We start from the raw sequence: 27,697 nt of genomic DNA, 5'->3' as shown, positions 1-27,697 counted from the left end.
TAATGCCAGGAGAAGATGCCTTCAGAACCCTCTCCCCTCCTCGCTGATTACATTTCTTTTGAACTATCTTATATTCTTCCAACTTCGATTAATCTGCACATAATTTGTTTAAACAACTGTATGTACAATGAATCCTACATTCAGACAAAATGTTTTCTATAAACTAACGTATGAATAGTGACTCACCTGATATAAAATCATCTGTATTATCCTTATCAATTGCCTGGTTATAATCTCATACATTATTAACAAAATAAGCATTCGAGCAGACAATGTGTAAAGTCTTCCAGAAGTCTTGAAAGAGATTCATTGAGTAACATAAAACCAGAGAAGTCCATTAGCTACGAACATTCCACAAAGACAAGATCAACATCATCACTCGCAGCAGCAACATAATCTCGCAATCAGGAAATACTCTTAGGATGCCAGTAAGGTATTGAATGGTTTATGGAAAACTGGATTCCCACCTATCTTACGCGAGTTGACTGGTAAATACCTAGTTACTGGGTTCTTGATCACCTGCAAAAGTTTTTCACGCTTACCAGAAGCAGTTACACTTAACTTCTGTAGTAGTTGCACTGCAGTGAACACCATAAGAAAAATAACAACAAATAAATAACAAATATAATGTAGTTAACTTCTATTTGAGTAGACAATTAATGAGAAAGTATGTGCACCCACACATGGGTTTGCTCACAAAGTGCTAACTTACACATAAGCCCAGCAAAACGCTTAAATGTTTTTGGCATTCGAACATGTGGTTTTACTTGAAAAAGCACCCCCTTCTCAGTTCTCACATAAAGAGCTCTCAGCCTCCCAGCTTTATTAAGGGGGCTATCAAGTATTGCCAGGAGTGCCTGCAAAATTATCCACAAAAATACTAAATACTCATGGTTAATAGCAGTCCCAAGCTTTGATTGTTTACACTTGCTGTCAAAATGCTTGCAGGCTCATCAGCACAAGTGTTCATAACTGCATGATACGTATTAACATAGTGAGTTCTTTTAGTTGCTTTCCGTTATGCTCATGCAAGAAAGAACTTTGCCCATTCTACTTAAAAAAAAACTCCGTCCATCGGCTTCAGTAACACACTCAGGCTTTGATGGTTACATAGAAAGAAACGTAAATTTTTTTAACAGTATTAAGGATCAAAACTAGGCCTTTATTTTACTACAATTGTTTCCCATTATATGAGAAAATTTATATATTCCAAGATCCAGTTGAAGAGAAGTACTAAAAGACTCCTACCAGCTAAGATCGAAGCAAAGAACATACAAGTTTTTGAGTCATAGAAGCTTGATACCTGATGAACAATGTCAGGCCTGTACTCTGCAGGATCCCGTCTATGTTTCCTTGGCATGATCATCCGAATTCAAAATCTGATACATCTGTGGCAAATAATAAACAGATATGATGATTAGAACTTCAGATTCTTCTTCTCAGAATAGTTAAAATGCATAAGAATTATTAGAACTCCTCAAAGGCAACTAATGTAGATCCTGAGAACTGAAAAAAGAAGTGTAAATCCTAAACCTACGAAAATGCTAACTTCCATGAAGCAGAGTCATAAACCTAGACTGAAAAATGTCAAACCTACATTAGCCCAAGAAACATCCAAACCCTAAAAGACGTATCCTACATGGAAGGAAGGAACCCCCCTTTTTTTTTAGTTGTAGAAGAAACTGTTCCAGGATAAGGATTAAAAAGAACCATGTCGAAGAGGATCAACCAATTTTCACTCGAAAAGATAATTTCCAAAAGATAGATATCCTTTAAAACTTTATTACATGGAAATAGTAAGACATAACAAACTCTAAAAGCTGTTCTTCGTCAATTTTCCCACAAAAGAAACATCTAGTCGTACTGATCGTTTGGATACTATAATCATTGTTAAATCGAAATCAAAATTATGCTAAAAATAGTGCAGAAACCGGTGATAATTTAAAGAAAAATAAATCTAGAAAGCACAATTCAATTATTATATGACGTGGTATCGAAGTAGTCCTGATCAGTAAATTGCACCTAGCCACTGATGTAGTATTTGAGTGTCTGTATGTCCAATAGAATCAAAGAAAAGCATTCCTGATGAAAGTAATATGACAGACAAGCGCCATTAAAATGAAACGAATTCAAAAAATGCATTTACCAAACGAAAAGATCGAACCAACCATAGAAAGGCACCCAAAAACAGCAAATAAGCAGACAAAACAACAGGATATCTGAAAGTATAGAACAAAATTCAACTCTGAACCAGAACCACGAATTGATTTTAGCAAGAGATTTGAACTAAAATTACTGAAACTAACTCAAACGGAAAGCAATCGAGACGTGAAGTCCGCCAAACAGAAAATCCTATAAAAGGAACAACAAATTCCCAGCTTCCAACTTCCAAGTACCACACAGTTCTGAACCACAGAATGCCAGAGAATGAAGTGAGTTCCTTCCTACCTTTCCAACTTTGGCCACTTCAAGCGTTGCCTTCTCGAGGACAAAGATGACGCCACCATTGGGTGTCTGTTTTGTGGGTAAAATGGGAATTCCTGGCAACTCATCTAAGCCTTCCTCGCCTTCTTTCACGTCATCTCCGTTTCCTTCAGTTGTCTCATCCTCAGTTCCTACCTCTTCCGGTTCTCTACCAGGGTCGACAAACTCTACTTTCCTCTTTCACTCCGTATGGCCGTACCATCGTCTTCCGTCGTCGGCGCGCAGGGAAGGAAGAGCCAATGGCAATTAGAATAGTAAAGTTGAGACTCGAGACTCCAGAGCGCGCTTGAACATGATTCTAACGCGAACTTTAATCTCGAAAATACATTTATTCCTTTTATAAATTTAGCCCACAACAAGTTTATAATTGTTAATTAGATTCTATTAAAGAGGTATTATTTAAACGCGCTAATTAATTGGTTTAGAAATAACTCCTCATTGTAAGAAGAGTGAGGGAGGAAAGTTGGTTTCCACATGATCCCCAGGATCATTTTAAGCCTCTTACGTGCTGAACCTCATACTTTTGCCTCTCAGGGCAAAACCGAACATGGCTTGTGAAAAACTGCAAGCAGACATAGCTACAAAGAATCAGGTAAAGATGGCAATGTTCCTTCTTCTGATTTTTTTTTTTACAATTTTATTCTGTTCCGTATACAGCACGTATTGGTTCTGTTCTCCCTGGTCCCAAAGAGGACTTTGGAATGTATGACGAGTCTCTTGGAGTTCCATGAGAGACTTTACCCCGGTCAATTGGGTAAGCTTCCTTTTGTCCGGTACTTGAAGCTCTCACCACCATTGGAGGGAATTAATCTTGATCCACTTCATGGAAAGGGAGTGGTACAGTCTTGACAGCTCTGAATTTGCCAGCGTTGTTCAGATGCTCATTCTCTAACCTGGACCATTCAAAATCTGATAGTGAGTGAAACGGGATTGGAATCCAAAACAACACTTCTCTGCAACTTGCATTTTGGTTGAGCATGAAACATTGATACTACTATTTTTACAAGGAGAATTTGGCCTGGGAACCCCATGATTTCTTTTAGAAGAAGCTCTGCTAAGTGGTCCAAATGAATGATTGTGAAGGAACGGGAAGAAAGAAGACTCTACTTTCTGAGCTTTGGTAATTATAGAAGTTGCTTTTAGTGTCTTTAGAGTGAAGACGAAGGGAGATCATTGACTTACCTGTAAAAATTCCACTGCCCTCGTCGAATCACTTCAAGGGCAGCCAAAAAGAATCCTGTAACTCTGTAATCAACACTCCCAAAATTGGAGTGAAGAACTGTTTGTAACCAAGCTAGCCGGAGAATAAGATTTAAACCCTGCAAAACATACCCAATGCTTCTGATTTAAGTCCACTTAGTTTAAGAGATCATAACGGGAAATGAAGGTATATTAACCTAAACTCCGCACTAGTATATCAGTTTATTTGTTCTAATGGCCTGGCCTCTTGACTCATGCACACAAGAACAGAAGCTGATCCTTTAATGGAGCCATCACAGAGACTAGAGAACTAATGTATGGTTTTGTTCAGTGAAGAACCATTCCATGAGATACTGAGACCACATTGTCAATCTTGTATTCAATTCCGGCTAATAGTATATGCGTCCACTTGGATCACTAAGGGTCTGTTTGGAACCTTAAGAAAATAAAAGAAAATGAGAATTTGACCATTATCGTTCCCAAAAATAATTAGTGAAAATGAGATAATGATCAAATTCTCCTTTTCACTAACTATTTTTGGAAATATTAACGGTCAAATTCTCATTTCCTTTTCTTTCCCATAGGATTCCAAACAGTAAGCTATTGTGCCGTGTATCACAATGATCAGATTTAGGTTAGAATAATCTCAATTGGCAATTTGGGATGGCGGCAGTGAATCGAGAAATATACCATGGATAAAAAGTAAACGCACTTTCGACGAAGCATCAACTCATTCCTAAGCCAGGGATTTTTGGAGTTGGGTTGGAGCAAACCCCAGTCCTTCACAAAGTCCCAGTATAACTGGTACACAGTTGCACTGCTTGACATGACTACTACAAGAGATAGCCATCCCCCACTCTTTTCCTTCTCGTAGGCCACTTTGGCCCCTGCAGCCACCATAGCAGAGACATACTTGCCTAAGTTCACCAGGTGACTTGTTTGCCCTTCGTCAAACCATCTCCTGGCACACTGGATAAAGTAGACACAATGTTAGAGCCTTGATGAAGTACATAAAAAAGGATTAATATTTTTATACCTGCATTGCTCTCCAGTAGTAGGGCAGGAAGGAAACTGCATAAGCCAAATCTCTGTAATGCTTTGTTCTCATGCACAACCCATAATCCTGAGTCTTGTAACTCCCGGTTATGTAGTAGCAAGCAACATACTCCAGGCTCCTTAGCATCGGCACCTGCTCAGAGATAAAAACGGAAGATTATGTTAGTTAGTAATCGAGCTGACAAGAACTTTATTTTTCTCTTACTTCAATTGTCAAGTTGCAGTAAAGAATGAGTTTGAACCTGACTACAGAGTTGATCAGCCATGAAGAAATCCACCATGACCACCTGAAAAAGTAAGTAAGAAGAAACTAATTAAGTTGTTCTTGATTTCTAGAACAACAAGCAAATTCTTCTATTGCGATCTATTTTAACTTGAAAAACCATACCTTGTAGAGAGGTGATAAGATGATATTTCTGATAACCTGTATAAAATGAAAACGGCTGGAACGGTAAAGGATGTTGAAGGGGCAGAACAGCATCAACGGGAAAAACTGCAGAAAGGAGGAAGAACAGGGTAATATCATCAGACTAAGAACAGAGTATTATTATCAATTCAGGGGAAATGAGTTTACCAGTAGGAGAATGCCAGGAATTGTGTGGGTTTCGATCAACGAATACCCCCTTGCAATGAGAGTGAGATGAGCAAACATGGCTCCCACCACAATAGTCATAGATGTAGTACATATCAAGAAGACATCCCTATACTTTAGCTCCCTTGTGGGGGCAAATTCAAATATAAAGCTGTAGTTTATGCGAGCTCTTCTCCACAAGAAAATGTTGCATCCGTAAAGAAACAGATGCAGAAACAGTAGACTAAACATACTGCAAAGAGCACAGAGATGAAAGTCATGTAAGCACCACTTGTAAGTAAGCAAGCGCTCTGCTCACTTATGAAAGAGAGAAAGAATAGTGATGGGTACTTGCCTGAGAACTGGATAGACTGTTTCCATGTAGACAGTATCTGACTGGCGGGTGTACATTCCAGCTATATGTGCCATTATCACATAACCAGCAAAGAGAGCTATGAAGCATCCGGTGAAAAGACCTGATAACAACGGAGATTAGCTGGAATTGGACTCTCAGTTGATAACAAAATGCGATCAAAAGCGGCTTGAACGATGCTCTTATGAAGGGAATGGTTCTAAGAAAGAGCAACTTAAATCCATTTGTTGATTGTCATATTTCAACCAAGAGATAAAAGATGCTCACCAATGAAAAAAGTGACTGCATGGGATTCTTTCCTTTGAGTGGGTCTCAGGTACTTCATAGCCTTCCTTTTGTCTTCCTCGGCAAAATGTTTTATGAATAGGTCCTCGACTTCGTCCATTAATTTTACTCCCTGCCATTGATGAGATCAATCAGGTTCAAGAACAATATTTTAATATGGGTTATCACTTAATAGCTCTTGTAACACAATTGGGATAATTTTTTACCTTGTCAGAGCTGTCGAAGTGCGAGCTCTCCACCACTTTGAGATAAATGGGAAGAACTTGCTTTCCTGTGACCTGAAAACTCAAAAGGAAACAAGGCAAAGTTAATCCAGTTCTGAGAAACAATCTCGCGTCAATTTTCATTAAGGCCCTTTCTCACCTTGTCAAATTTCTTCAGTATCTTCGCAAAAGCAAGCATGTTCAAGTTCCTGAAGCATCAGACGAAAGAGTATTTAGACGGTTTAATATTGCAAAAGATTCTTATCATCGAATCATGGCAGCTGAGAATTTATTCTCTTCGTGATTGGTTTATAAACATGAAGAAAATGTTTCCATATCTAATATATGTTAAATCCAGTGCATTTCGGAGCATACATGTATATGATATTAAACGAATATTGCAGTCACCTTGTTTCTGCATTTCGGATTAATCTTCAGCACAACAAAAAACATAAAGTTACCTGTACGATTTGAGAAATCCCAATCCTTTATAAAGCTCAACAAAAGCTCCTTTGATCATCTTCTCTGCATGGTGGATCTTTGTTTTGTTGATGTTCAGTTTACTGCCTTCTGGGCCACATTTCTTGGACTGGTTAACCAAATCATCCCAGACCAAGTAAGTAATCGCCGAGAGGGTTCGAGAAGGAGTAGTCAATGGGATGTTAATCCTCAGATTCTTCCCTTGGCAAGTAATGACCTTGCCAGAGAGACTCTTCAACTTGCTTGCTTCCTTCTTCATCCTCATCAACCTCCCTTCCTCGTCTGCTCTGGGAGACTCGGAAAATTCTCCTTCGTTTTTGCCAAACTCGCAGATTGAATCGTCTTGCTCCGTTGTGTCCTTACCCGCTTCATGATCCTCTGTTCACAAACCCAACAGCGCAGTTGATCAGGGTCTCTCTATCAGCTAAACATAATAAGATAATTTCATGCACTACCCAACAAGTTCAGTGGACGTGCAAGCTATGCAAACTTTCAATGATGATCAGATCGTGATCTTCTGGGGATGAATAAGTTCACTTTTAGCTGGATTTATGCTTTAATGGAGATGAATAAATGGAGATATTTCGTAACAGCAATGCTCAACGATGGACTCTACCACCCATGTAAAGCTCATAGGCATTTACTTCCACTAAGAAACCACATCTCTCTGTTGTCGAAGAAAGCTACAAAAAATATGATAAAGCGATCTTGCCTTTCGCATTTTATACTTTTCCAAAGTTGGTGACAGATCAAGATAAAGGCGCCACCCATAGCATTATATCAGATCACCCTACACCAAGACCATAATTTCGATGCCGTCAAGAAGTAAGCAAAAGAACACATACCACAAGTGATGGAGCAGGAGATGGAGGGATCCTCCCTGGAATCCTGCGAGGGAACCGTCTTGTCTCGCTGCTGCTTCAGTGCGACCTTTAGTTCGAGGAGGATCTCCATTTGTTTCTTTAATGATTCTCCTCTCTCTATGAATTCTTTCTCTTTGTTCTTGTAGAACTGATTAACTTTATTAAGCTGGAGATCGAGTCGCGAGAAGAAGTCCCTGGCGGCATCGGTGTCTGCGAACTGGTCGAGCAGTTCAGTCTCGTAGACGTCTCCTTTACTAGCCGAGGACGCCAGCTTCTTGTGAACCTGGTCAGGAACAGCATCAAATCGCATTAAAATAGTGTACGATGATTAAAATCATAGAGCAGGAGTGGGGAAGAGAGAGAGTGACAGAATGGGGCGGGGGACAAGTGGAACAGCGACTCAGACATGAAACCACGTCGACATGGTGGCTGTAAAAAGTGTGAAAAAAAGAGCGGAAAGCACACGCCTTGATATGATTGATATTATTAAAGAAAATACTACGAGCAGAAAAACGGCTGGACTCAGAATTGAAAAAGATGTGATCGGTTAACGAAAACAAGCCTGTAAAACTCATCGGAGTTGCAATCAGAAGATTCAGAACATGAACTAAAAGAAAACATAGAAGAAAGTGAACGTAGAGCGGAAATTAGATAAAAAAAAAAAAAGGAGGATATGTTGCGAGATGCAGGATGTGAAAGCACCGAGGCCGATGAAAAGAAGAGAGTAGAAAGGAAGCAGATGAAATATCGGAGAGAGAGAGAAAGAAGGATGAATGCCTGAATGACTCCATGCTCTTTACGTTCATGGCCGTAAGCGGACAATTTCCTGAACAAAGGCGAAAGGACATTGCAAGAGAAAGAACACTTGGATTTCTTCTCTTTCTCATGTATCTGAGTGCCAGCATGTTGAGCATTCAACGAGTGGATCCTCTTAAGGTCCTTCTTGAGCTGCCAGTAATCCACGAATGCCTCCTTCCACTCAGGCACCAGCTGCCCTTCAAACTGCTTTGAGAATTTCACCATCTCTGATCAGCTGCACAAGCTCTAGCAGAGTGAGAACAAGGGGGAAAGCGAGAGAGCTCGGAGCCGGAGAGTACGATATTGTGAAGGAGCGAGTTCTGCAAGGAGGCCAGGAAATCTATTTATGGGCACCGGAGCAGTGAAAAGGAAAGTGATTGAAGACTTTGCTGCCGGGTCGTACCGATGCTCGACAGCACATACTGAAATATCCGCCCATTGACATAGCAGATTATTATTATCCTCATTTCCCATCTTCCACTTGAATGGCCTGGAGGCTCGATTCGCCGGAAAATGCTCGAAGGGGCGGCCGTCCGGCGAGTGGGCTCCATGGGGCATTAATGACTTGATCTGACCATGATACCCTTGCCTTTCATAAAGATATAAACTTTGCAATATCATTTAAATATATTTATTTGAAATTAAAGGACCCCACGTGAGAATTATGCTTGATACTTTAGGCAACTATCAAGAACAAACCCTTCGCTCCCGATGGATATCTCATCTTTTTCCAAGTATCGTTAAGATAAGATTATTCCCTTCTCTCTGTCCGTTGCTGATTACTCCTTGCCCAACTTGTGCCCTGAATGCCAATGGTCTTGGCGCCACCGCTACATACGAAATTTGGTTCCGTCCACTCGCGCTATTCCGGTATTCCCTCCCTCCCTCCGTCTCTCTCTACCCAGTTCATCTTCAACTTTCGTGGTTCCGTGAGAGGATATAATTGCGGAAAATTGACATCGCATCTCTCTCAGGTGAGTTTGTGGATTGTGGAATGGGGATGACTCAAAAGATACGATGTTTTCCGCACCCTTAGCTGCTGCTCCCCACACTGATTCGTCTTTTTCTTCGTCTCCTCCACTATTTTTAGTTTTTGGCCTTGATTTTGGTTTTACATTTTTATACAACAACGTTGGGGCCCAAAGCAAATGATGAAACCCCAAGAGAAGGGCCTGCAAATGCTAGTCTGAGTCGGAAGTCATTGCCTTTTTTTTTTTTGTTTGTTTGTTTGTTTGGTTGGTGCGCAGGGAAGCGGAGGATCGGCACCCCCACGATCCCACCTCCCCTTACTACTTTGTCACTCTTGTCCCAATTCGATTTTTAGTAGTTCGCGAGCTACCTCTGATTGTAGGACATTTTTCAGAATAATGGATGTCGAGGTTTTATGCTTTTAAAGATCAATACGTAGTTAATAACCTGAGTCAACGAGTTTGACAATGATTCAAGGAAGCCGATTGAAGCATCACGCAAGTTAATTAAATAGTGACAGTGAATTATTTTTTTGTATTAATATGCTCAATAAAAATTACAGTGTAAAATACTTTTTTATGTTAATGAATTTATTAATAAAATACTATGATAGATTTAATTTTATTAAGATATTTTTATTTTAAAAATTAATTAAAAATAAGATAAAAATATTTTAATTTTAAAAATAAATTATTAAATTAATTAAATATAAAAATTATATTTACCTAAACAATGTGGTTGATGTATAGATATTTAATCAAATTCTTATTTTTACAATATCTAAATTATCACTAGTAAGTTAATATACTATTAAAAGTTTGAATATAACAAATAAATAAATAGGGTAATTTATTAATAAAATAAGATAGATTTTGTTTAGTCTAAATTAATATAATAAATAAAAAATAATAATTAATTAATTATAAAAATATAATAAGTAAACAAAAATATTTACGCTAGACATTTGATCAAATTTTTACTTTTATTATATTTTAATTATCACTCTTAAATTAGTAATTTAATATAATATTAAAAATCATGAATATAATAAATAATATGAGTATTTTCATTAATAGTCTAAACGTTGAGAGCATCAAGTGAAACGACAAATGAAAGTGAATTTACTGGTCTCATAGAGTGAATTTAATTTCACTCTTCTTACGTTTTTGGATTCACTTTCCCTGGACAATGAACTAAATAGCGCTTCATGTGGTTTAGCAGTTACCCTTACTGCCACAAAAATAAAATTCTGATCCTAAGATCCCATACTTCACTAGGAAGCAGGAGAATTTGAGCTATAAAAACGTCCCATTCGTCTTCTATAATAGAAAGAATGATTTTGAGCACACGATTCTTGTTTTCGATTCCAGAATTTCCAGTAAATGCTTAACGCAATGTCCATGTCCTCATCACTGAGAATGAACCAAATACCAAATCAACCTCGAATATCCTTCTTTCCAATTTCCATTCTAAAAACGTTGTCTCTCCTCTTTCATCCGCCTCTCGCTTCGTCTCCTCATCTCAATTCTCACGAACCTTCGGATTCATCAGAGGCATATAACCTCCGGATTCATCAGAGGCATATACCTTCTCTTTCTGCGATCTGTGGATTTCGAAAGCTCAATGCTTGTTTTAGTACTAGATTATAGCTTTAAGCTAAGATGGATTATCTTTTATATGCTTGGTTTTCCGAATCGACCCCGGCCTCCATTCCTAAATACATCAAATCTACGACATGAACGGGAAGGAATACCGTGAGAGGAATCTCCATATGTTACGGAAAGGAAGAATTCAGGTATGAAGTTCCGACTGATTATTTTCGCGAATTTCTTTTACGATTTGGCGACCGAATTCAAAATATTCAGTTCGTCTCCATGTGTCCAAATGGAAAATGATATATTCTTCGGACAATCTGACGAAGTATACGTCAGCGATATGTGCTTAGAATCAAGTAGACTCAGAACTGGAAGTCTGCAACGCCAAAGATTGTGGATGTTATACGGGAAATGCTTAAAGACAAACAACTTTACCTAGATTTCATTCACTTTAGTTGATTCAGATGGGAAATTTTGGGTAAAGAATGCGAACATTGACAAAGAAGATTATAGTGCTGGGTAAAAAAATGGGAGGATTATGGACAACGTAAAAGCCGAAAGGGAGAGCAAACGACATTATTCTGTATTCCATTCACCAATTATTGATAAAAAAGATCTGAAAGTGGTGTAATTTTTCTCACTTGATATGTTTCTGAACATTAGTTTCACCACCCCATTGAAACTTGCACAACATGCTTTTGCAAAAGTAGTGATAACAGGTATCGAAATGCAATTACAGCACTGTCCAGAAAGAACCAGAACGAGAATTCTTAGATGATCCTAAAAAGAGGAATCATTACTTTTTGTGTTTGTGTCGAGGAGCGTATAAGAAAAAATGTTAGCATTGGTACTATTTTTGGGGAAGGAAATTTTTTTCTTTTGATTCTTCTTGATTCAGAGAAAATTAATTTCAATTTTAATTAATAAAATTTCTCTCTAAGACCTTTCATTCGTGCCACTGGAGGCCCATATTATTAGTCTTTTTCATCCTTTTTGCTCTTTGGCTCATCCCCCGATCCCTGCTCAATATCACAAATCGACGATTGCTGAGAAGTGGCAAACCACTAGTTCCGCAATGTGGCACAAATCTGATGCCCTAATCGACTGGGAGACGCATACGCTTCTCTCTCCTCTTCCCTCCCACACGATTTCGTTTTCTTACGTACTTCAAATAGCTTCACGGAGGTTCTTCCCTCCATCTCGTCATGCAATCCAAACTCCTTGTCCCTTCATCGGCACCGTCGATGCCGACGGTCGCCGGTAAGGATGTCGCCCTTGACATCTATCAGAAGAAGGATCTGGCCCTAGAGGCTTGCTCCTCTAGCTCGCCTTCGTCTATTGAGGACGAGAGCATCTTTAAGCCTTTCATAGGGCGGATGACCGAAAAAAGCAAGAAGAATCGGAGGAGAACTTGTAGCTCTGGGTCCTTAACCCACGTTTCTCCCTCCCGACAACAGTCTTTCCCTCGTGACGTTGGCCATGCTGCGGCGGAGACATATTTGTTGACGCGTCTTAGCTTCAAGCTTTTAGCGTACCTCGGGTACTAATTCTTTTCCTCTTTCGGGTATTTCATATTATTTTTTTTTTCTGCGAGCACTTATTTATTCGTTTTGTTTAATCATTGAATTTTCTTTTTCCTTTTTCTTTCCTGATTCCGGAGTACGAGTCTTATGATGTTTGTTTTCCTGCCCTTCTTATGATATTTTTTTGGTGTTTCGTTTTCTCCTTCTTCGTCGAGTAAATAGAAGTATTAGAAAGCTAGGATTTATGATTTTCGCAACTTTACTGATAAAATAAGGAAAGCTACCATCATTCTGACACTCGAATATTGGGTTTTCATTTTAACTGTAACAATTTATTTTTCGTTACAAAATGTCACTTGAGATTATTTTATTTTTTATTTTGCAAATGCATCCGTCGGTGTCTGTGAATGGTAATTGTGCAATTTACGCAGTGAATGATAAGCGTGTGAGTTTGAAATTGAATTCAAGTTTAAATTCATTGTTGTCCAAAAAGGATGATTGTTACAGAAGTTTTATATCACTTAAAGAGCTAAAAATGAGAACGTTACTTAATGTGCTAAAGAGAAAATTACGGAGAAGAGATCTCCTGTTGTTACAACTGAATAAAATGTAGGAGAGAATTTTTGACTATTTGACTGAAGAACGTCGCAGCTTCTTTGTTACTGAGGCACGTGCATGAGTGAGAGGCTTGTGCATGACTAATAGATGTGGATTGCATATGCTTAATATTAGCCTACAGTGCCATTTAAGCCTTGTCACAGGAAATAATTTCTGATCACTTGGGTTAAGCGATTTCTTAAGTGGAAGGTAAGAGTTTGCAACCGATGAACAGTTTTGAATATAATTCCTTCTTTCCGACTTGGATAGGACATAAGTTTTTATTGAAAGAGCAATCCTACATAATGTTTTTCTATGCTACAATTTAAGGCCTTCAGCAACCCAAATTCTTCAACATATCAAAATTTTGAATGAAAAATTATATATTCATGCTGTCTTTCAGATGAATTTGGCTCTTGGACGCTAAAAATCTGAATACTATTTGTTGGTTCTTCTAATCGAATAGTTCCATTCAGGTTAGGCTACTGGTGGATAATAAAGTTTCTTGCTCTTAACCTTTATGCTATGTTACTTTTGCCAGGATTTCTACAAGGTGTGTCCTCTATTTCTTCTTCTTCTTCTCTTGTTCATACTTTTGGTCCATGCAAGAATCTATCTTTTGATTATTGCCTTGTTACTGTGAAACTCACTCTTTTAGTAACCATCTTGTTCTTTTAGATGGAATCTAGTTTTCACTAGTTTAAGTATCTATTTAGTTATTTGCAGTTGGATATTACTACTTCTTCTCAAATCGGGTTCGCAGAAGTATAGTCTATGGAGATCAGCCAAGGAACAGGTTTAATTCTGGGAACTGCATGCTTGGTTATGTTTGCTGCAGTATTTCGTAGGGATGCTTTGAATTTTCAAGTTGTTGAAGCTAAAACTTTTGTTTCTTTTCTTATTGACTGTTTCTTTACTTAGCATGCTTGTGAATTTGTGTTTCTCAGACTGGATCTTTATTTACCAGCAAATCTTGATGAGCCCAAACCAGTTGTGGCTTTTATAACAGGTGGTGCTTGGATCATTGGGTAAGTTTTTTTATTTTGTGATTCCGTTGTGATTAAGAACATGCACAAACAACTTTTCTTCAATGTTCAAAGTTTTAAGTGCTGTAACATAATATGATATGTAAAATCCTCATATTTGAAATTTATACTTTTTATTGATTGATGCTCATTTTCTTGCATTTCGGTGGTTTAGTTACAAAGCATATGGGGCTCTCCTGGGTCTGGAATTGGCAGAAAGAGATATCATAGTTGCGTGCATTGACTACAGGTGCTTCTGTTGGTCAGCTTTATCATGATGTGCAAAAATATGCCCATCTGCTGTCTAGTTATGCTTAACAATCAAAGGGCACTTTTCTCAACAATCACATATAGATTGACATCATTGATACTCTAGCAATTCCTGCTGTTCGTATTAGTAGTAAAAATTCTCTTAGTTCTCATAAATTCACTTCCGTAAAGAAGTCTTGTGATTCTTGTGTTCGCCAATCAATGGGGGCATTGACGCAGTTGAGATTTGGGAGCAGTCTTTTTTTAAGAGGCCTTTTTAAGCTTTGAAATCATTTCAGGAGCTATGATAGTCCTTTCTACTCTTGAATGTCACCTAGCTGCATTCTCATGGTCTTTATCTGTATGCAGAAATTTTCCCCAAGGTACCATAAGTGACATGGTGAAGGACGTGTCTTCAGGAATTTCATTTGTTTGTAACAACATTGCCGAGTTTGGAGGTGACCCTAATAGGTAAAGTAATTATTTAATTGAATTTTGAGATGTCACTGACTATTTCTGTGGGCTAGTACCACTGTCCATGCATGCACTGGGGTGCAAAACAAGTGAAGCTGAATTCTATTGTTTGTGGCCTGCACTCTTTCATATTGATATGTCATGTTTCTTGGTTGTTGCTGCAGGATCTATTTGATAGGACAATCAGCTGGTGCGCATATTGCTGCCTGTACCCTCCTTGATCAGGCATTTAAAGAAAGTGGAGAGGGAGAGAGTGTTACGTGGAGCATTTCTCAGATTAAAGCTTACTTTGGTATTTCTGGCGGGTAAGTTGTTTTTGCTACCGTATTTTAAATCTAGTGGCATCAGTCAACAGCTGTCAAATGCCTACCTGATTCCCAATTTATTTGTGCTCTTGATTTATCTTGCATTGAGAAGGTTGATTTTGGAAATTACAGAATAATAGTACATTTTTTGTTTAATTTAGTATTAATTTATATACTTGTGATAAAGATAGTGATATTATGCACTCCACCACTCTAGGTTGGGACTTGGGTCAGCTACCTTCTATGTGACCTGAATGATTCCTCCTTTAAAATGGCATGCACGTAGTAACTTGGGAAACAGAAGAGTATGCCTACCAAAAAATTGTTCTGAGCTATGTATAATTCTAAAAGCATTTAGGGATTTGTTGACAACATCGATTGATGGGACTTGACTAGAGATGCCAGGGGCATACAGTTGCCCATACATTTATTTGATGATTATTGTGCTATCAATTTTGAATATTAATGTGAAAATTGTGATCTGTAACATGTAATTTTTTGGACATATTGTGCTGCTGGAATGGATACTTTGACAATTTGGATCATCGGAGGCTAACTTTCCATAGGCCTTGAATTTCTGTACCATTGTTTTGGTACATTTGTATATTAGTAGGAAGAGCTTTAGTATGTCATTTACAGTAATGCATTAGCTGGTGGAATCTCTATTTGCATTCATAGTAACAATATCAATTTCAAATAAATGATAAAACTTCCTTGGGTTTGAGTCGGCTCAATGGCCATGTCTGGAGTTTTGTTTAATATGAAGTCTTGTATAAAGTCTTCTTTCATATGAGGACCTGTGTAAAGTCTCCCAGGTATCTGGGATAATCTTGGGAGCGTGTAAGACCCACATAATTAAAACCATGTGCAGCTTTGGTCTTTGATTTATCAGGTCTTGCTGAATGGGGGTTTGGGCATTTAACAAATTATCCATTGTCTAGTCCTAGTCATCTAGCGATAGTTTATGAATGTTATTTTTTGCTTTGATTTAACAGATTTACAATAAACATTACACTTATTGTGTGTGCTCTTTCCACAGGTATAACATATTGAACTTGGTGGATCACTTTCATAGTCGAGGCCTCTACCGCTCTATCCTTCTCAGGTCCTCTGCTCTGTTTTTCACTTCTTTTTTTTATTTTTTATTATTGAGTCTGTTATCTCTATTTTTTTCCATGCCATATCCCCATCTGAGAATATTGAGGTGTTTACAGCATTATGGAGGGGGAGCAATACTTGCATCGATTTTCTCCTGAAATAATGGTACTGGATCGAAGAATTAAAGATGCAATTTCTTGCCTGCCATTCATTGTGCTTTTCCACGGAACTGCAGATTATTCAATACCATCAGATGCCAGGTACTGTTTATTTCCTAACAAACCATACAATTTTAACCACTTGAAAGGCTTCTTTGTTGTATTTTTCTATGACTAGATCTAATTGTATATATTTATGAAGCATAAGATAAATTGATGACTACTCCCGGTTTCTGACGCAGTAAGACTTTTGCTAATGCCCTCCAAAAAGTCGGTGCTAAAGTTGGATTGATACTGTATGAGGGGAAAACGCATACGGACTTGTGTCTTCAGGTGAGCGTTTATGCTGAAAATCACTTTTATGGTATGCGTATGACTTGAATAAACCATTATGAAGACAGGCCGAAACAAAAGAAAAGACTTCAATTATGTGCTTTATGTAGCCGTATCTTCTTAGCATTGTTTTGGACCATTTTTAACTTATGGGCTCCATTCATTTTATGTTTCCCTTGGTCGAGCTCTTCTTATCCATGGAATTGGAAACTTGGAACTTAATAACTGATCGTTTCTTTCTCATGGATAAAATAGGATCCACTGCGTGGTGGTAGGGATGAACTGGTCGAAGATATAGTTGCAGTAATTCATGCAGGTGATACAGTCGCACTTGCCAAAGATGCAGAGGCTACTCATAGGAGACGCCTTGTTCCTGAATACATGTTGAAGTTGGCCCACAATGTCAGTCCATTTTAAGCACTTGGGATAACCAACCGATATTTGATGCAAATGTAAATTTTATTGTATTAGAACTTGTTAATTCTTTTTGCAATCCTTCACTGTTTACTCGTATTATGTATATTATCCTCAAATCTGAGTTCGGTTTAACAGTTGCATGAGTATAATTTGATAGGTATTTTTCTACTTTTTTGTATGTTTTTATAGTCCTCTCGGTGAAGCATTAGTTGAGTTCTCAAAATAGTCTCCATTTCTGGGCAACGAGTAAGAAATTTGCCTTCATGAAAGATGGTCTGGAATGCATGAAAGAGCCCAAACAAGTGTACTGAGGTCGAGGACCAATAAGAACTAGGAAACGCCTTACGTGAGAAGTAGAGGTGGTGAGAAAGATTTATGATGGGGTAAGGACACTCCAACGATTCTGGAGCTGGATGACTTAGACCAATAGGACAATAAAAAAGTTTTCTAGTGAATAACATCTTGTAAAATCAAATTTACAGGAAGCTCAAGCTCAGTTTCGTCTCCTCTTTAAGTTTATTTTAGGCATGATTTTTCACTGCTTATTATGTTTACGTACCGAAAGTGTAGACTCGGTGGTATTGAACAATCAGATGTGGATGTTGAAATGTACCAAAAAAACAGAAAATTTTCCTAGTAGAAGCCACCAACATGGATGAAATATCTACTGATCTGTTATTAACGAGTCAAATTCTCAAGCTGACTTGTTAATATAGATTTTTTTATGAAATACCCTTTATTCTAATTTTTTCGTCAATACTCTCTTTAATTGGTTGATTGTTGATCTTATTTACCTCGAATCTTAAAGATGATCAATCGTTCAACCCTTTTAGGTCATTAATGTTATTGATTGTTAATGGAATAAACACTATTGATGGAGGTGTTTGTTCTTTCGTTTAGGTCTATTAAACTGGTTATTATATATTAGTATACTCCATTACAAAATTTAGGACTCCTCTGCAATAGTTTGTAGTTCAATGATACTTCATCATAATATTCTTTTGATTTATTTTTTGTAATTTTTTAATTTTTTTAATTTTAAATGTAGGTTAGAGCTCGAGTTCAAACTCAAACTCGATTAAAAATTTTGGGCTCAATTTTGATTTTAATTTTAGGCTCGAGGCTGAGTTTGAGTTCGAGTTCAAAGTATTCAAATCAAGCAAAACTCGAACATATATAGGTTGAGCTCGGTTCAGTTCCGTGTCACCCCTAGTTGTGAGAAATGTGAAGACCTCGTCATGGCGATGACATCAAACCAGAATACATAAAATGGAGAACAAGAACGCCTGCATAAGTTATCCCTTTAAAAACATCACTTTATTTGATAATATTGTTAAAGCTCTAAGCTAAGAAGAGGCATCCCAGTACATGCAGATGAACTCCATTGGAAGTACCCAACCCTAAAAAACCAAAATAAACAACAACACCATATCGTCAGTTCTACAGGTTGCCACTTCACACATCCAGGATGGTGAAGTACACTGCTTCAGTTCTTCGCCCCTGCCGGTTTAGTAGCCTGTTCATCAAATAAACGACCAGAAAGAAGGTTTTTACTCAGTGCCGCTTAAATTGGATTAAGAATTGAAGATGAATGAAAGAGCGTATACCCTCTTCTTAGCTGCGCGAGGCTTGGGCTCAGATTTCTTGGGTGGAGCCTTGGAGACCGGAGCCTTGACAGTATCCTTCTTCGCCTGGTTCTGGCCTAACAACCCAACAGGCTTCTCGGCTTTCAGGGATGCCATCTTTCTCCCTCTTCTCGGCTTCTAGTACTCCAAAAGAGAAAGCTCAGGAACTGTGTTGATGGCCTGAAGAGCTCTCCTCTCAGTACCTTTATATTTATAGCATGGCCATGGAATTAGAATCATCTGTACCCTGCGTTCAGGAATAGGAATAAAATCAAATATCACAGGCAACTGGAGATTGGAATTGGATGCTCGATCATTGTTCCTGTGTATAAACCTGTTGGATCCCTTGATTAAGCCTGCTTATACGCATGCAGTCACTGTTTAGCTTAGCTCAGTTATATCGCACCAAAACTGCAAATACGTGGGAAGCTGGGAGTGGAAGAACATTCGTTTTTTCAGTGCCGTAAGAATGTAAGCTGCAAGAGGGTAGCGTTGGTTCATCCAGAAAATCTCCAAGCAAAGTTGGAACAAAGCTTTTGGAATTGGATGTCAATGTTTAAGCCCAAAAAGTTCAATTATTGCACCACTAAACCATCCTATCCAACTGCGTTCCTGCATTTGTCGGTTTTCTTTCCTAATCTGTGTAAACAATACGATATTCTCTTCTCTTTGCGATCTGCAATCGGATCAGGCTACTTCATATTTGTTGATTTGGCTTTAGATACTACTAGATGAGAGTTGTAAGATAAGAAGTGATTACCTGTAGTCTGCAGTTTAATCAGTCGGGAGATCAGATTCAATTGGTTACTAGACAAGACGGTAGTTGAAAAAGGAAAATCAAAGCAATCAAATGAGCACGTCAAAGGGACAAAAAAGATGAATTAGATTGCTTTTTCTTCTTTAGTAATCACACTTATCAGATGAGATTATCAAATCAAATTTATCCTCAATGGCGAGGTGACATCATTTGGATTTGACAAGAAGATTAAGGTGTTGTGTTGGCAACAAATCTGGGACTAGTGAGGCTGCCCCATCCTCAAAGCCAAATAAGCTACGAGTCTGAACCCAACCAACATTATTGTTAAGACAGCCACATCGTAGCTTTTGTTGCCTAACTCCATGTGCTTAATGGCTGGGTAGTCCAGAACCTGGCAAGTGACCCTTGGTCCACACTCGTAGTACTCGTCTTCACTGTATTGCACCCCTAGCAGAAGCTTGTAGCAGTAATAGCTGAACGAGATGTACTTCATCCAAGCGATGAAAGGCGGAATGTGCTGGATGTAGTAGCCGCCGGCCAGCAGGAAGGTCAGCATTGTCACTGAAGCCAATGTGGTTGCTTGCTTCACGTCCATGAGAATGGCTCCTAGAGCTTGCCCGAGCCCCTGGGAGACCAAGACGTTGTAGAGGATGACCAACAGAGTGAGGAAGAAGTTGGTGGCTGTTGCCTTGAGGCCTCCCATCCAGTATGTGATCACGGTGAAGATGGTGGGAAGGAGGAGCTCCATGGGCAAGTCGCCAGCCATTCGAGCAAAGTAGTAGGACGACAGGCAGTACATGCCGGAGGACCGTTCTTTGATTAGCATCAGACGCTCTTGAGGGAATGTGAAGATGGCGTTAAAGAGAGGGAAGAAGCCCCAGAATATGGAAAAGAAGAAGAGGAGACCCACCTGTTCATAGAATATATTAATATATTTAGATCAAAGTGAAGGGAACAAGAAAATCTAAGGATCAAACAATAGGAATCCCAATAAACTAACAAAGTTTAAAAGAATTGACCAAAACGGTCCATAACCTGATCTTGGATGTGAGAGAGGTCCGAGTGCCACCAAAGGAGGCCTGAGAGAATGGCAACCGAGATGACTTGAAAAATCCTTAGCCCAGAAAAGGATTCATGTTTCCTCTCTTTCAAGCCCCTACAGAACAGCACTTTGAATTGATTCCACCAGCTTGTTCCCCAGTGTTTCTCCGATCCTGTTGTCACCATTTAGGTCCAGTCAAGTACTGTTACTTGTTCTTCTCTGTTTTTAGACGATCACAAAACAAGTGGAGATTTTAAATATCGTTTTGGAAAATCATATCGGAGAAGAAAAGGGGTATCTATGGCTGCTGTTTCAATTCTTGAGAAAAAATAAAAAGGTACTGTGATCCATTGATTGAGAAGAAATAAAACGTGAGATTCTTCAAGCAATTTCCCTGCTAAGTCGAGAGGTAACTTTTTTTAAATCTAAGTCCAAAAAGGTTTCCATTAGAAACCCCCTGGTAGCTGTTCAGAATATTTGTACTTTTAAGGGTAGTTTTACATGGAAATATTTCAATAAGAAAGAGGTTTGGTTGCATAACTGGGCAATGCACCTACGGATTATGAAGAAAAAAAAAGCCCCAAATTTAAAATGATCATAACATGAAAAATTAAATAGTCTGAAACTGAAAGTAGACCAAGAGCAAAAGCCATATTTAAGAAAGGTGAATAGGACCCATCTGTGTGTGATTTGAAGCGACAAGATCCAATTTTAACACAGAGACTAGCATATTAAAGTCTTTATACTAGCTTACAGAGAGAGAAAAAAGAATCCTGAATGGCTTCAGGGAGTGAAGAAATAAATAACACTGTGTGATTCTTAGTTTTCTTGTTTCTGGCACTCACCATTATTGGAAGCTTTTCCAGGTCTCGAGGAAGTGGTCTCCAGGCAGTTTTGACGAATCTCTGCCTTCAACCCGTTGTACAAATTCCTCTTAAAAGACAACATCAGGGATTGCTTCAGAGAATTTTGATCGCTGGCATCTGGTCGAACATGTTCACCTCCTCCCCGGGCATCCGGTGCGACACCTGAAGACAATCGATCATCCCCATATGCTCAGAAACACATTAACAGAAAGCAGAGAATAACTGCACAACTGATGTCCATTGGGTTTTCCGTTTTGATTTCCCTTCGTCCCACTCGAAAAGATGATATATGACGGTATATGGGAGTCGTCTTCTAGTTGGCATAATCCTTCCACGATTGAGAAAGTAATGGCTGTGATGGAAACACACAAATGAAAGCAAAAACAAAAACAGAAAGAAGTGCTAATTCATGTCGATCAAAGTGGAAAACAAAAAGAAAGAGACAACTTTTTCTTTTCTGCAAAAACAGAGATGACACATTATACAAGAGAGAGGGGAAAAAGAGACTGAAGATTTTGAAAAGCCATGCTTTTTTATATTTTGATGGGAGGTGGGTGCCCGAGTCGCTTTGCCTGAAAATAATATCCATGGAACAAGGAAAAGTAAACATTATTACTATGATCCTCCAAAACTGCGTACTTTGTACATGATGATCTCGAATGCTTGAACAAGGAAAATATAGCGGCACTGATGAGTTCAGTTCACACCTGTGCTGCGAATTCATTTTTTGGGAATATTAAATTAATTCTTACTGAAAGGAAGAGGCTCGTACCGTTTGCGAGATCAAGTAAGAAGTCTGCAGGATTGACGCACATGCCGGGGACGAAACCAATGGATTCGAAGTAGTCGAGGGCCCTGGTGGCAGCCCCGCTGTAAATGGGGGTTCCCTCCGATAAGACAACCACCTTATCGAACATCTTGTACAACCGGCTGGACGGTTGGTGAATCGTCGTTACGATCGTCCGGCCAGCCCTGGCTAGCCCCTGAAGTGTCACCATAATCCGCTGCGCCGTCGTGGAGTCCAGCCCGGAGGTGGGTTCGTCTAGCAGCAGCAAGCTCGGGTTCACCAGCATTTCTTGCCCGATACTCACACGCTTCCGCTCCCCACCGGAGAGGCCCCGTAAGAGTGGCCCTCCGATGATGCTGTTTCGGCAGCGAGTCAAGCCAAGTTCGAGGATGACGGATTCGGCTTGGTCGAGTTTCTCCCGCTGGGTGAGTGTGTTAGGCAGGCGGAGCATGGCGGTGTAGACGAGAGTCTCGACGACGGTGAGGTGGGGATAGAGGACATCGTCCTGCGTAACGAAGCCGGTACTGCGCTTGACCAAGCTGGAAAAGGGGTGGCCGTTGTAGGTGACAGCGCCGGTGATCTTGCCCGGAAGTCGTCCGCTGAGAGCCGTCAACAAGGTCGTCTTCCCGCAGCCGGAGGGTCCCAGCATCGCCATGATCTCCCCTGGCCTAACCATTCCAGTCACCCCGTTCAGTATGGCGCGGTCGGGTTTCGGAGCGCTCCCTCCCAAGCAGCCGCAGGCTTCTTTCTGCGGCATGCTGATGCTGTACGCCACGTCTTCAAACTGCAAGACCGATGACACTCAAACTACAGAAAAAGAAAAACCGAATGCTCTTCTTCTGTTTGTTTATTTGCTGCTCTTTCTCTTACCTTAAGCGTCATGGGGTGTAACGTGCTATGTAGAATCGCGAAGGCGTTGCCACTCTGAAGCTGAATCTCCGGTGGAGGCGGCGTACTCTGTCGACAACGATCCCCTCGAGTCTCCGTCTGCATGACCAGGTGATCGAATTCTGCAGGGTCTGCATGAACGTCGGAGACATTCTCCGGCCGGTTGGTGAGCGGAATCCGGGCGGTCAAATGACTCTCTTGCTGCGGTGGCATCATCTTTTCTCCGAGAAGAAAGAGAGAAAAGAGAAAGATGTGAGGTGTAGAGATGTGTGAAGAGAAGGTTATATAGTATGGTTGGAAGGATCACATGCCGTCGGGAAAAAGAAAAAAAGGGGTAGTGGTGGTGGTCATGGGAACTTTTATGAGGAAGACACGGGAAGGCCCTCCTAACGCGAGTGATTATGTGTCGCCTTCTCTGTTGAAGAGAAAAAGGCATAGCCGACATAGGAAGACAAAAATATTATCAGAAATTTTCACTCTTTTACCACTCCTCTCCTTCTCCTGTCTTCTTTCATAATCTCTGCAACATCAACATCCACGAATGGATGATTCCCTCCACATCTTCTCAAATCTTTCAGTATGATACGGAATTATGATCCTCCCTTTGATTTATATTTATGAATAAATTACTCTAATTATTGATTTAAGATATTTTTATTCTTTAAAAATATTATTTTATTTTTCAAAAAATCTTATTTGTCGATACTTATTTTAATAAAATATATATTTTTTATATTAATTAATCAAAAATCGTATCATAGTCTATTTAACACCTTTGAGATATTTTTAGTTTAAATGTATATAAATATTATTTTTTAGTTTTATTACCTTCTATTTATAATAATAAAATATAAATTTTTAATTTTAATTAATTAATATACTTACTTTATATTTTATTTTTATAAATAGAAGTTAATAAAAAGTGTTCCAACAAATAAGATTTTTGAAACTTAAAATAATTTAGTTTAAATATTTTAAAATATCTTAAATGGATAATGAAAGTTGTCAAATAGGTTATAAAACACGATTTTTTAAAATAATTAATATATAAAAAATATATTTTTTAAAATAAATTGAAAATAAAATCTTAAATCTATAATGTAAGGTATTAATTACATTTTAAAATAATTAATTATTTTTTTAATTTTTTATTATCTTAAATATAATGTAATGAAATATTGAAGATTTTTAAAACCATAAATTAATATTTTTTAAATTACTAATAAAAAAAATTGTAGGGTGATGTGGCGCGTGAATGAGGGGTGGTATGTCATTCATGTTTGATGACATGTTAGGTGACATAGTGTTTGGCTCATTCCGTCGACCCTTTTGGAGATTTTCGCGGTTTTTACACGTGTTCAGAACCGGTTTAAAGAGATTGTGTCCTGTTCCCTCCCAAGGGATTGCACAAGCCAGTGTCAGTGTCACCATCCCGATAAAGCTCTTCATATCCACGTAATTATATTCTCTTACTCCCTCTGCCCCCATCCCCACCGTCCGATCTAATCCGTGGATCTCTCTCCTTGCCCCAGATTAGTCAAGTCACTGCGGCCCACACTTCTATACTTCAAAAAGTTGATGAATGTGCATTTTTTGTTTTTTATATATTCCAAAGCGCTGTATTCTCATTCTCTTCTCTTTTTCATCATCCATTGAATTTGTTTCCGTGCACGAAAGATCATGCCTCAATTAAACTGAATTTAACCTTGTTTTAAAGATAATACGACGAGTTTGGGATTAATATGAGATACTAAACTCCACCACATTTTTGTATTTATTAAAAGTGGGATTTATATAATGTAGAACATAAAGGATAAATACAATCATTGAGATCTTATCTCCTTAACCTAAGTGAAGATAATCCTTATCATGCCCCCTCAAGATAGGTCAATCTTGTTTCTTAGAAACTAAAATTGTGAAAGTGACAATGTTTTTGTATGGACAGCCAAGAGGGAGGTGGTTGAATTTAGAGAGAGATTTTCAGTGAGCTTAAACTAGAAATAGTGAGCAAACAGTTGTTGACTGTGAGAATTTTTTTTCTTCCAAAACTTTTGTTGTTCGCACATGTGTAGGCTCCCTATCCTTCGATTAATTAGAAAGTTTTTATATTGATTGAAGGTCAAAACAAATAAGGAGGAAGAAGGGGAGACCAAGGCGACGACTCTGAAGGCTCGATTCTGGTGAATGTGCTAGTGAACTTCCTCTACAACAATGGTGATGCTTCTATGGGGGACATCGACTCGGGAAGGAAGAACGGTTGTCGATAGAATTTGAGTGTCGAGACAACAGGAAGAGGATAACTGGACGATGAAGATGTAGGCCCGAGAAGGAGGCGACGGTGACGTCGGGCGATGGAGGTGATAGTCTTTGGCGACGGCTATAGAGTTGTCGATTGGCAGCAATGACAAAGGTGTTGACTGATAGTGATGACAAAGGTATCGATTGATGGACGACAGCGATGGAGGCTGATGCAACAATGGGTGATGGCACTATGAAGATATTGTGATGGCAGCAATGATGTGGAATAGCAACGGAAGACATTCTTGTTGAAGCAGAGTTTAGATAATCACGTAGTTGCCGTCAGTGGTGGTACACCAGAGGAGGGGTGACACATGCGCACAGCTCACACGAAGCACAACTGGTGGTTCAGTTTGAATAGTTGGAGGCGAACAGAACCTCAACCGGTGCGAGTTTTAGTCGAAGAGGGCATCGCAGAGAGGGAGTGGACAGGCAGAGAGGATTTAAAAATAAATAAAAAATTAGAAGAAGGCATATGTAGAGGATTAATTGATCTGCTTTGATACCATATGAGATGCTTAACTAAACCATATATTTACATATTGATTAAGAGTGGTATTTATATAATTTAGAATAAAATGATAAATATAACCATGGAGATATTATCATCTAACCTAAGTGACAATAGTCCCTTATCAATTAATGGGTTGATGGTGGATGACATGATGTTCACTCATGGGGTTGATTAATTTGGTGTTGCACCGGAATTAAGTGAGTCGATGCAACAAGGTTAAGTGGGGCCATGCAAATGAATCTCACATAGATTCTCATTTGGCTTGGACTAATTCATAGTGACATCCTCACCTATTGTTCATCGTTCATCGTAAAGAAATCTACCTCCCACTAACCTTTCATTACTTGATCACTAGAGCTAAATTTGCTTTTAGCCGTCCTTTGCACTATCTACAAGCCTCCATTCCCATCTTTCGGAGCCTCAATAACGCCGGAAGGAAAAAGAGAGCCTTAGAGAGGGAAGGTACAGCCATGCCATTCAGCCACGGTGGACCAGAGCTGTGTTCCATTACTCCGTACTTACATGAGATTCCTCGTCTCTTCTGTGCATTATACACAGCATTAAATCTCTCTCTTCCCCTTCTCCACTGTTCTACTAATGGCCAACATACACTTTTACCACCGTCTCAGGCTGTCTCTCTACTGTACTGGTTCTCTCCGCTACCTACCGTCTCTTCCTGCTCAAGAACCACCGGTCGGAAACCAGCTCGCCACTGTCGGCGACACACCATGTATAATTTCACTTCACTTTGACCCAGTTACACGACAAGCGATAAGCGTGCAGCCGAGCTTCATAATAGTGCAATCTCTTACGTAAAAAAAGAGATCCCACTATCCTACGGTCAATATTGGTTGATTCGACGCGATCCCACGGAAAATATTTGTGTGGCCGTGTGCAGCCTAGGCCAGAATCTCAGTGCTCTCTTCTTTCTTTCACAGCTTGACACGTATACGGCATCGGTTTCCTTACAAGCTGCATGTAAGGCCCCATCAACATTCCAGTCCTCTGATTTCATAACTTAACAGAGAAGAATCATATCTAGTTTTCCAGTTTTTCTGTTTTCCTTTCCCTGAAGCAATCTCATTTATCCTTATTCTTCTCTGCGGTGTGTTTTTTTTTTTTTTTTTCATTTTGTAATTATAATATGTTGAGCAGTTACTACTGTAATCTCTTTTTTGCTTACGCATTTCGGATATGGTGATCGAAACTCGAAACCTTGAATGGCTGTTGATAAGTTGAGATGTAATCTCGATGATGGAGTTGGGGACTGCTACGAATTGCTTTTCTAGGAGAGTTGATCGATATCTGCCTTTGAAAGAGATTAGAGAAAAGATGGAACTAAAGATACATAAGAGATTTAAGGGAAAACGTAACCATGTCTTCATTTTCTTCTTCTTCTTCTGGGTATGGATTGTTGGATAGAGGGAGGACCCATGAAAAAGGCAGCAGAGCCTCACATGGCGGAGGTTAGATCCGACCCAGGAGTGACTACGAGGAACCCTAAATGCATGCACCCTGGGACAGTGAAAGTTTGTTCCGTTCGGGAGACACTTGGCGACTTCACAAGCCTTTTTATTTCGAGGTACAAAGAACTCAATAAAGGGAAGATCACAGATTTGACATCACTCTCACCTGTAAGCGGAAAGACCATTCCATCGCCACCCTTCTGAATGAACAGTACGCACTGTCATTTCACCCCTTGCCGCATATAATTTGCCATTCAACGTTCTAATTTCCTTGTTGATCGGCTTTTCCGGTTCTGTGCGCCTTTATTTAATGTGGGAGAACAAATAGGGAAATGATTCGCGCCCAAAGGGGGTTGTCATGTTTTGATGTGAACATGGTGTATTCCCAACTTCCCCCT

General features: G+C 39.2%; 3 protein-coding genes, 1 long non-coding RNA gene and 1 pseudogene across 6 annotated transcripts; 1 reads left to right on the top strand and 4 right to left on the bottom strand.

Annotated features, from left to right (window-relative positions):
- Positions 1 to 190: 190 nt before the first annotated feature.
- Positions 191 to 3,280, bottom strand: LOC137940882 (ribosomal RNA small subunit methyltransferase NEP1-like; annotated as a pseudogene).
- On the bottom strand, positions 3,097 to 8,538 carry LOC137941783 (phosphate transporter PHO1 homolog 1-like). The gene is made up of 14 exons (XM_068787363.1): positions 8,293 to 8,538; positions 7,498 to 7,798; positions 6,634 to 7,030; positions 6,333 to 6,381; positions 6,176 to 6,247; positions 5,952 to 6,081; positions 5,667 to 5,787; positions 5,315 to 5,564; positions 5,129 to 5,233; positions 4,983 to 5,027; positions 4,721 to 4,873; positions 4,375 to 4,653; positions 3,667 to 3,803; positions 3,097 to 3,377 (listed from the first exon to the last, which is right to left on the bottom strand). The coding sequence occupies exons 1-14, from the start codon at positions 8,536 to 8,538 to the stop codon at positions 3,290 to 3,292; spliced, it is 2,373 nt and encodes a 790-aa protein (XP_068643464.1). The 3' UTR covers positions 3,097 to 3,289.
- A 3,314-nt stretch (positions 8,539 to 11,852) lies between these two features.
- LOC137940955 (isoprenylcysteine alpha-carbonyl methylesterase ICME-like) lies at positions 11,853 to 17,224 on the top strand. Of its 3 annotated transcripts, none has more exons than XM_068786075.1 (11): positions 11,853 to 12,417; positions 13,474 to 13,550; positions 13,714 to 13,793; positions 13,919 to 14,025; positions 14,198 to 14,272; positions 14,641 to 14,742; positions 14,910 to 15,050; positions 16,090 to 16,155; positions 16,265 to 16,408; positions 16,549 to 16,639; positions 16,895 to 17,224. In XM_068786075.1, the coding sequence occupies exons 1-11, from the start codon at positions 12,083 to 12,085 to the stop codon at positions 17,054 to 17,056; spliced, it is 1,380 nt and encodes a 459-aa protein (XP_068642176.1). In that variant the 5' UTR covers positions 11,853 to 12,082; the 3' UTR covers positions 17,057 to 17,224. The 3 variants fall into 3 exon arrangements, with proteins under 3 accessions (XP_068642176.1, XP_068642178.1, XP_068642177.1); XM_068786076.1 differs by having other exon boundaries at positions 11,854 to 12,417; positions 13,724 to 13,793; positions 13,945 to 14,025; XM_068786077.1 differs by lacking the exon at positions 14,198 to 14,272.
- Positions 17,225 to 18,351: 1,127 nt separating this feature from the next.
- Positions 18,352 to 18,850, bottom strand: LOC137940005 (uncharacterized). Its single transcript, XR_011110298.1, has 2 exons — positions 18,664 to 18,850; positions 18,352 to 18,572 (listed from the first exon to the last, which is right to left on the bottom strand). It is a non-coding gene; the product is annotated as an uncharacterized lncRNA (long non-coding RNA).
- A 696-nt stretch (positions 18,851 to 19,546) lies between these two features.
- Positions 19,547 to 23,254, bottom strand: LOC137940457 (ABC transporter G family member 21-like). Its single transcript, XM_068785532.1, has 5 exons — positions 23,004 to 23,254; positions 22,119 to 22,917; positions 21,326 to 21,508; positions 20,474 to 20,652; positions 19,547 to 20,348 (listed from the first exon to the last, which is right to left on the bottom strand). The coding sequence occupies exons 1-5, from the start codon at positions 23,235 to 23,237 to the stop codon at positions 19,698 to 19,700; spliced, it is 2,046 nt and encodes a 681-aa protein (XP_068641633.1). The 5' UTR covers positions 23,238 to 23,254; the 3' UTR covers positions 19,547 to 19,697.
- Between the last annotated feature and the right edge of the window lie 4,443 nt (positions 23,255 to 27,697).

Source organism: Aristolochia californica, unplaced genomic scaffold (assembly GCF_029961685.1).
Source record: "Aristolochia californica isolate CCGP_79_NKW_82.1479 unplaced genomic scaffold, dmAriCali1.0.hap1 SCAF_9, whole genome shotgun sequence".
Lineage (NCBI taxonomy): Eukaryota > Viridiplantae > Streptophyta > Magnoliopsida > Piperales > Aristolochiaceae > Aristolochia > Aristolochia californica.
This window is presented reverse-complemented; position numbering and strand designations above follow the sequence as displayed.

Bases quoted from the DNA above. Each gene is read 5' to 3' on its own strand.
- LOC137940955 (XM_068786075.1), top strand. From the start codon at position 12,083: ATGCAATCCAAACTCCTTGTCCCTTCATCGGCACCGTCGATGCCGACG. The intron at 12,418-13,473 runs GTACTAATTCTT...AGTTCCATTCAG, and splicing joins AAGCTTTTAGCGTACCTCGG to GTTAGGCTACTGGTGGATAA. The intron at 16,156-16,264 runs GTCCTCTGCTCT...AGGTGTTTACAG, and splicing joins TACCGCTCTATCCTTCTCAG to CATTATGGAGGGGGAGCAAT.
- LOC137941783 (XM_068787363.1), bottom strand. From the start codon at position 8,538: ATGGTGAAATTCTCAAAGCAGTTTGAAGGGCAGCTGGTGCCTGAGTGG. The intron at 4,874-4,982 runs GTTCAAACTCAT...ATCTCTGAGCAG, and splicing joins CTGATCAACTCTGTAGTCAG to GTGCCGATGCTAAGGAGCCT. The intron at 3,804-4,374 runs GTATATTTCTCG...TATGTTTTGCAG, and splicing joins GCGTTTACTTTTTATCCATG to GGTTTAAATCTTATTCTCCG.
- LOC137940457 (XM_068785532.1), bottom strand. From the start codon at position 23,237: ATGATGCCACCGCAGCAAGAGAGTCATTTGACCGCCCGGATTCCGCTC. The intron at 20,653-21,325 runs GTGAGTGCCAGA...TGGTGACAACAG, and splicing joins TGGAAAAGCTTCCAATAATG to GATCGGAGAAACACTGGGGA. The intron at 20,349-20,473 runs GTTATGGACCGT...TTCTATGAACAG, and splicing joins TCTCTCACATCCAAGATCAG to GTGGGTCTCCTCTTCTTCTT.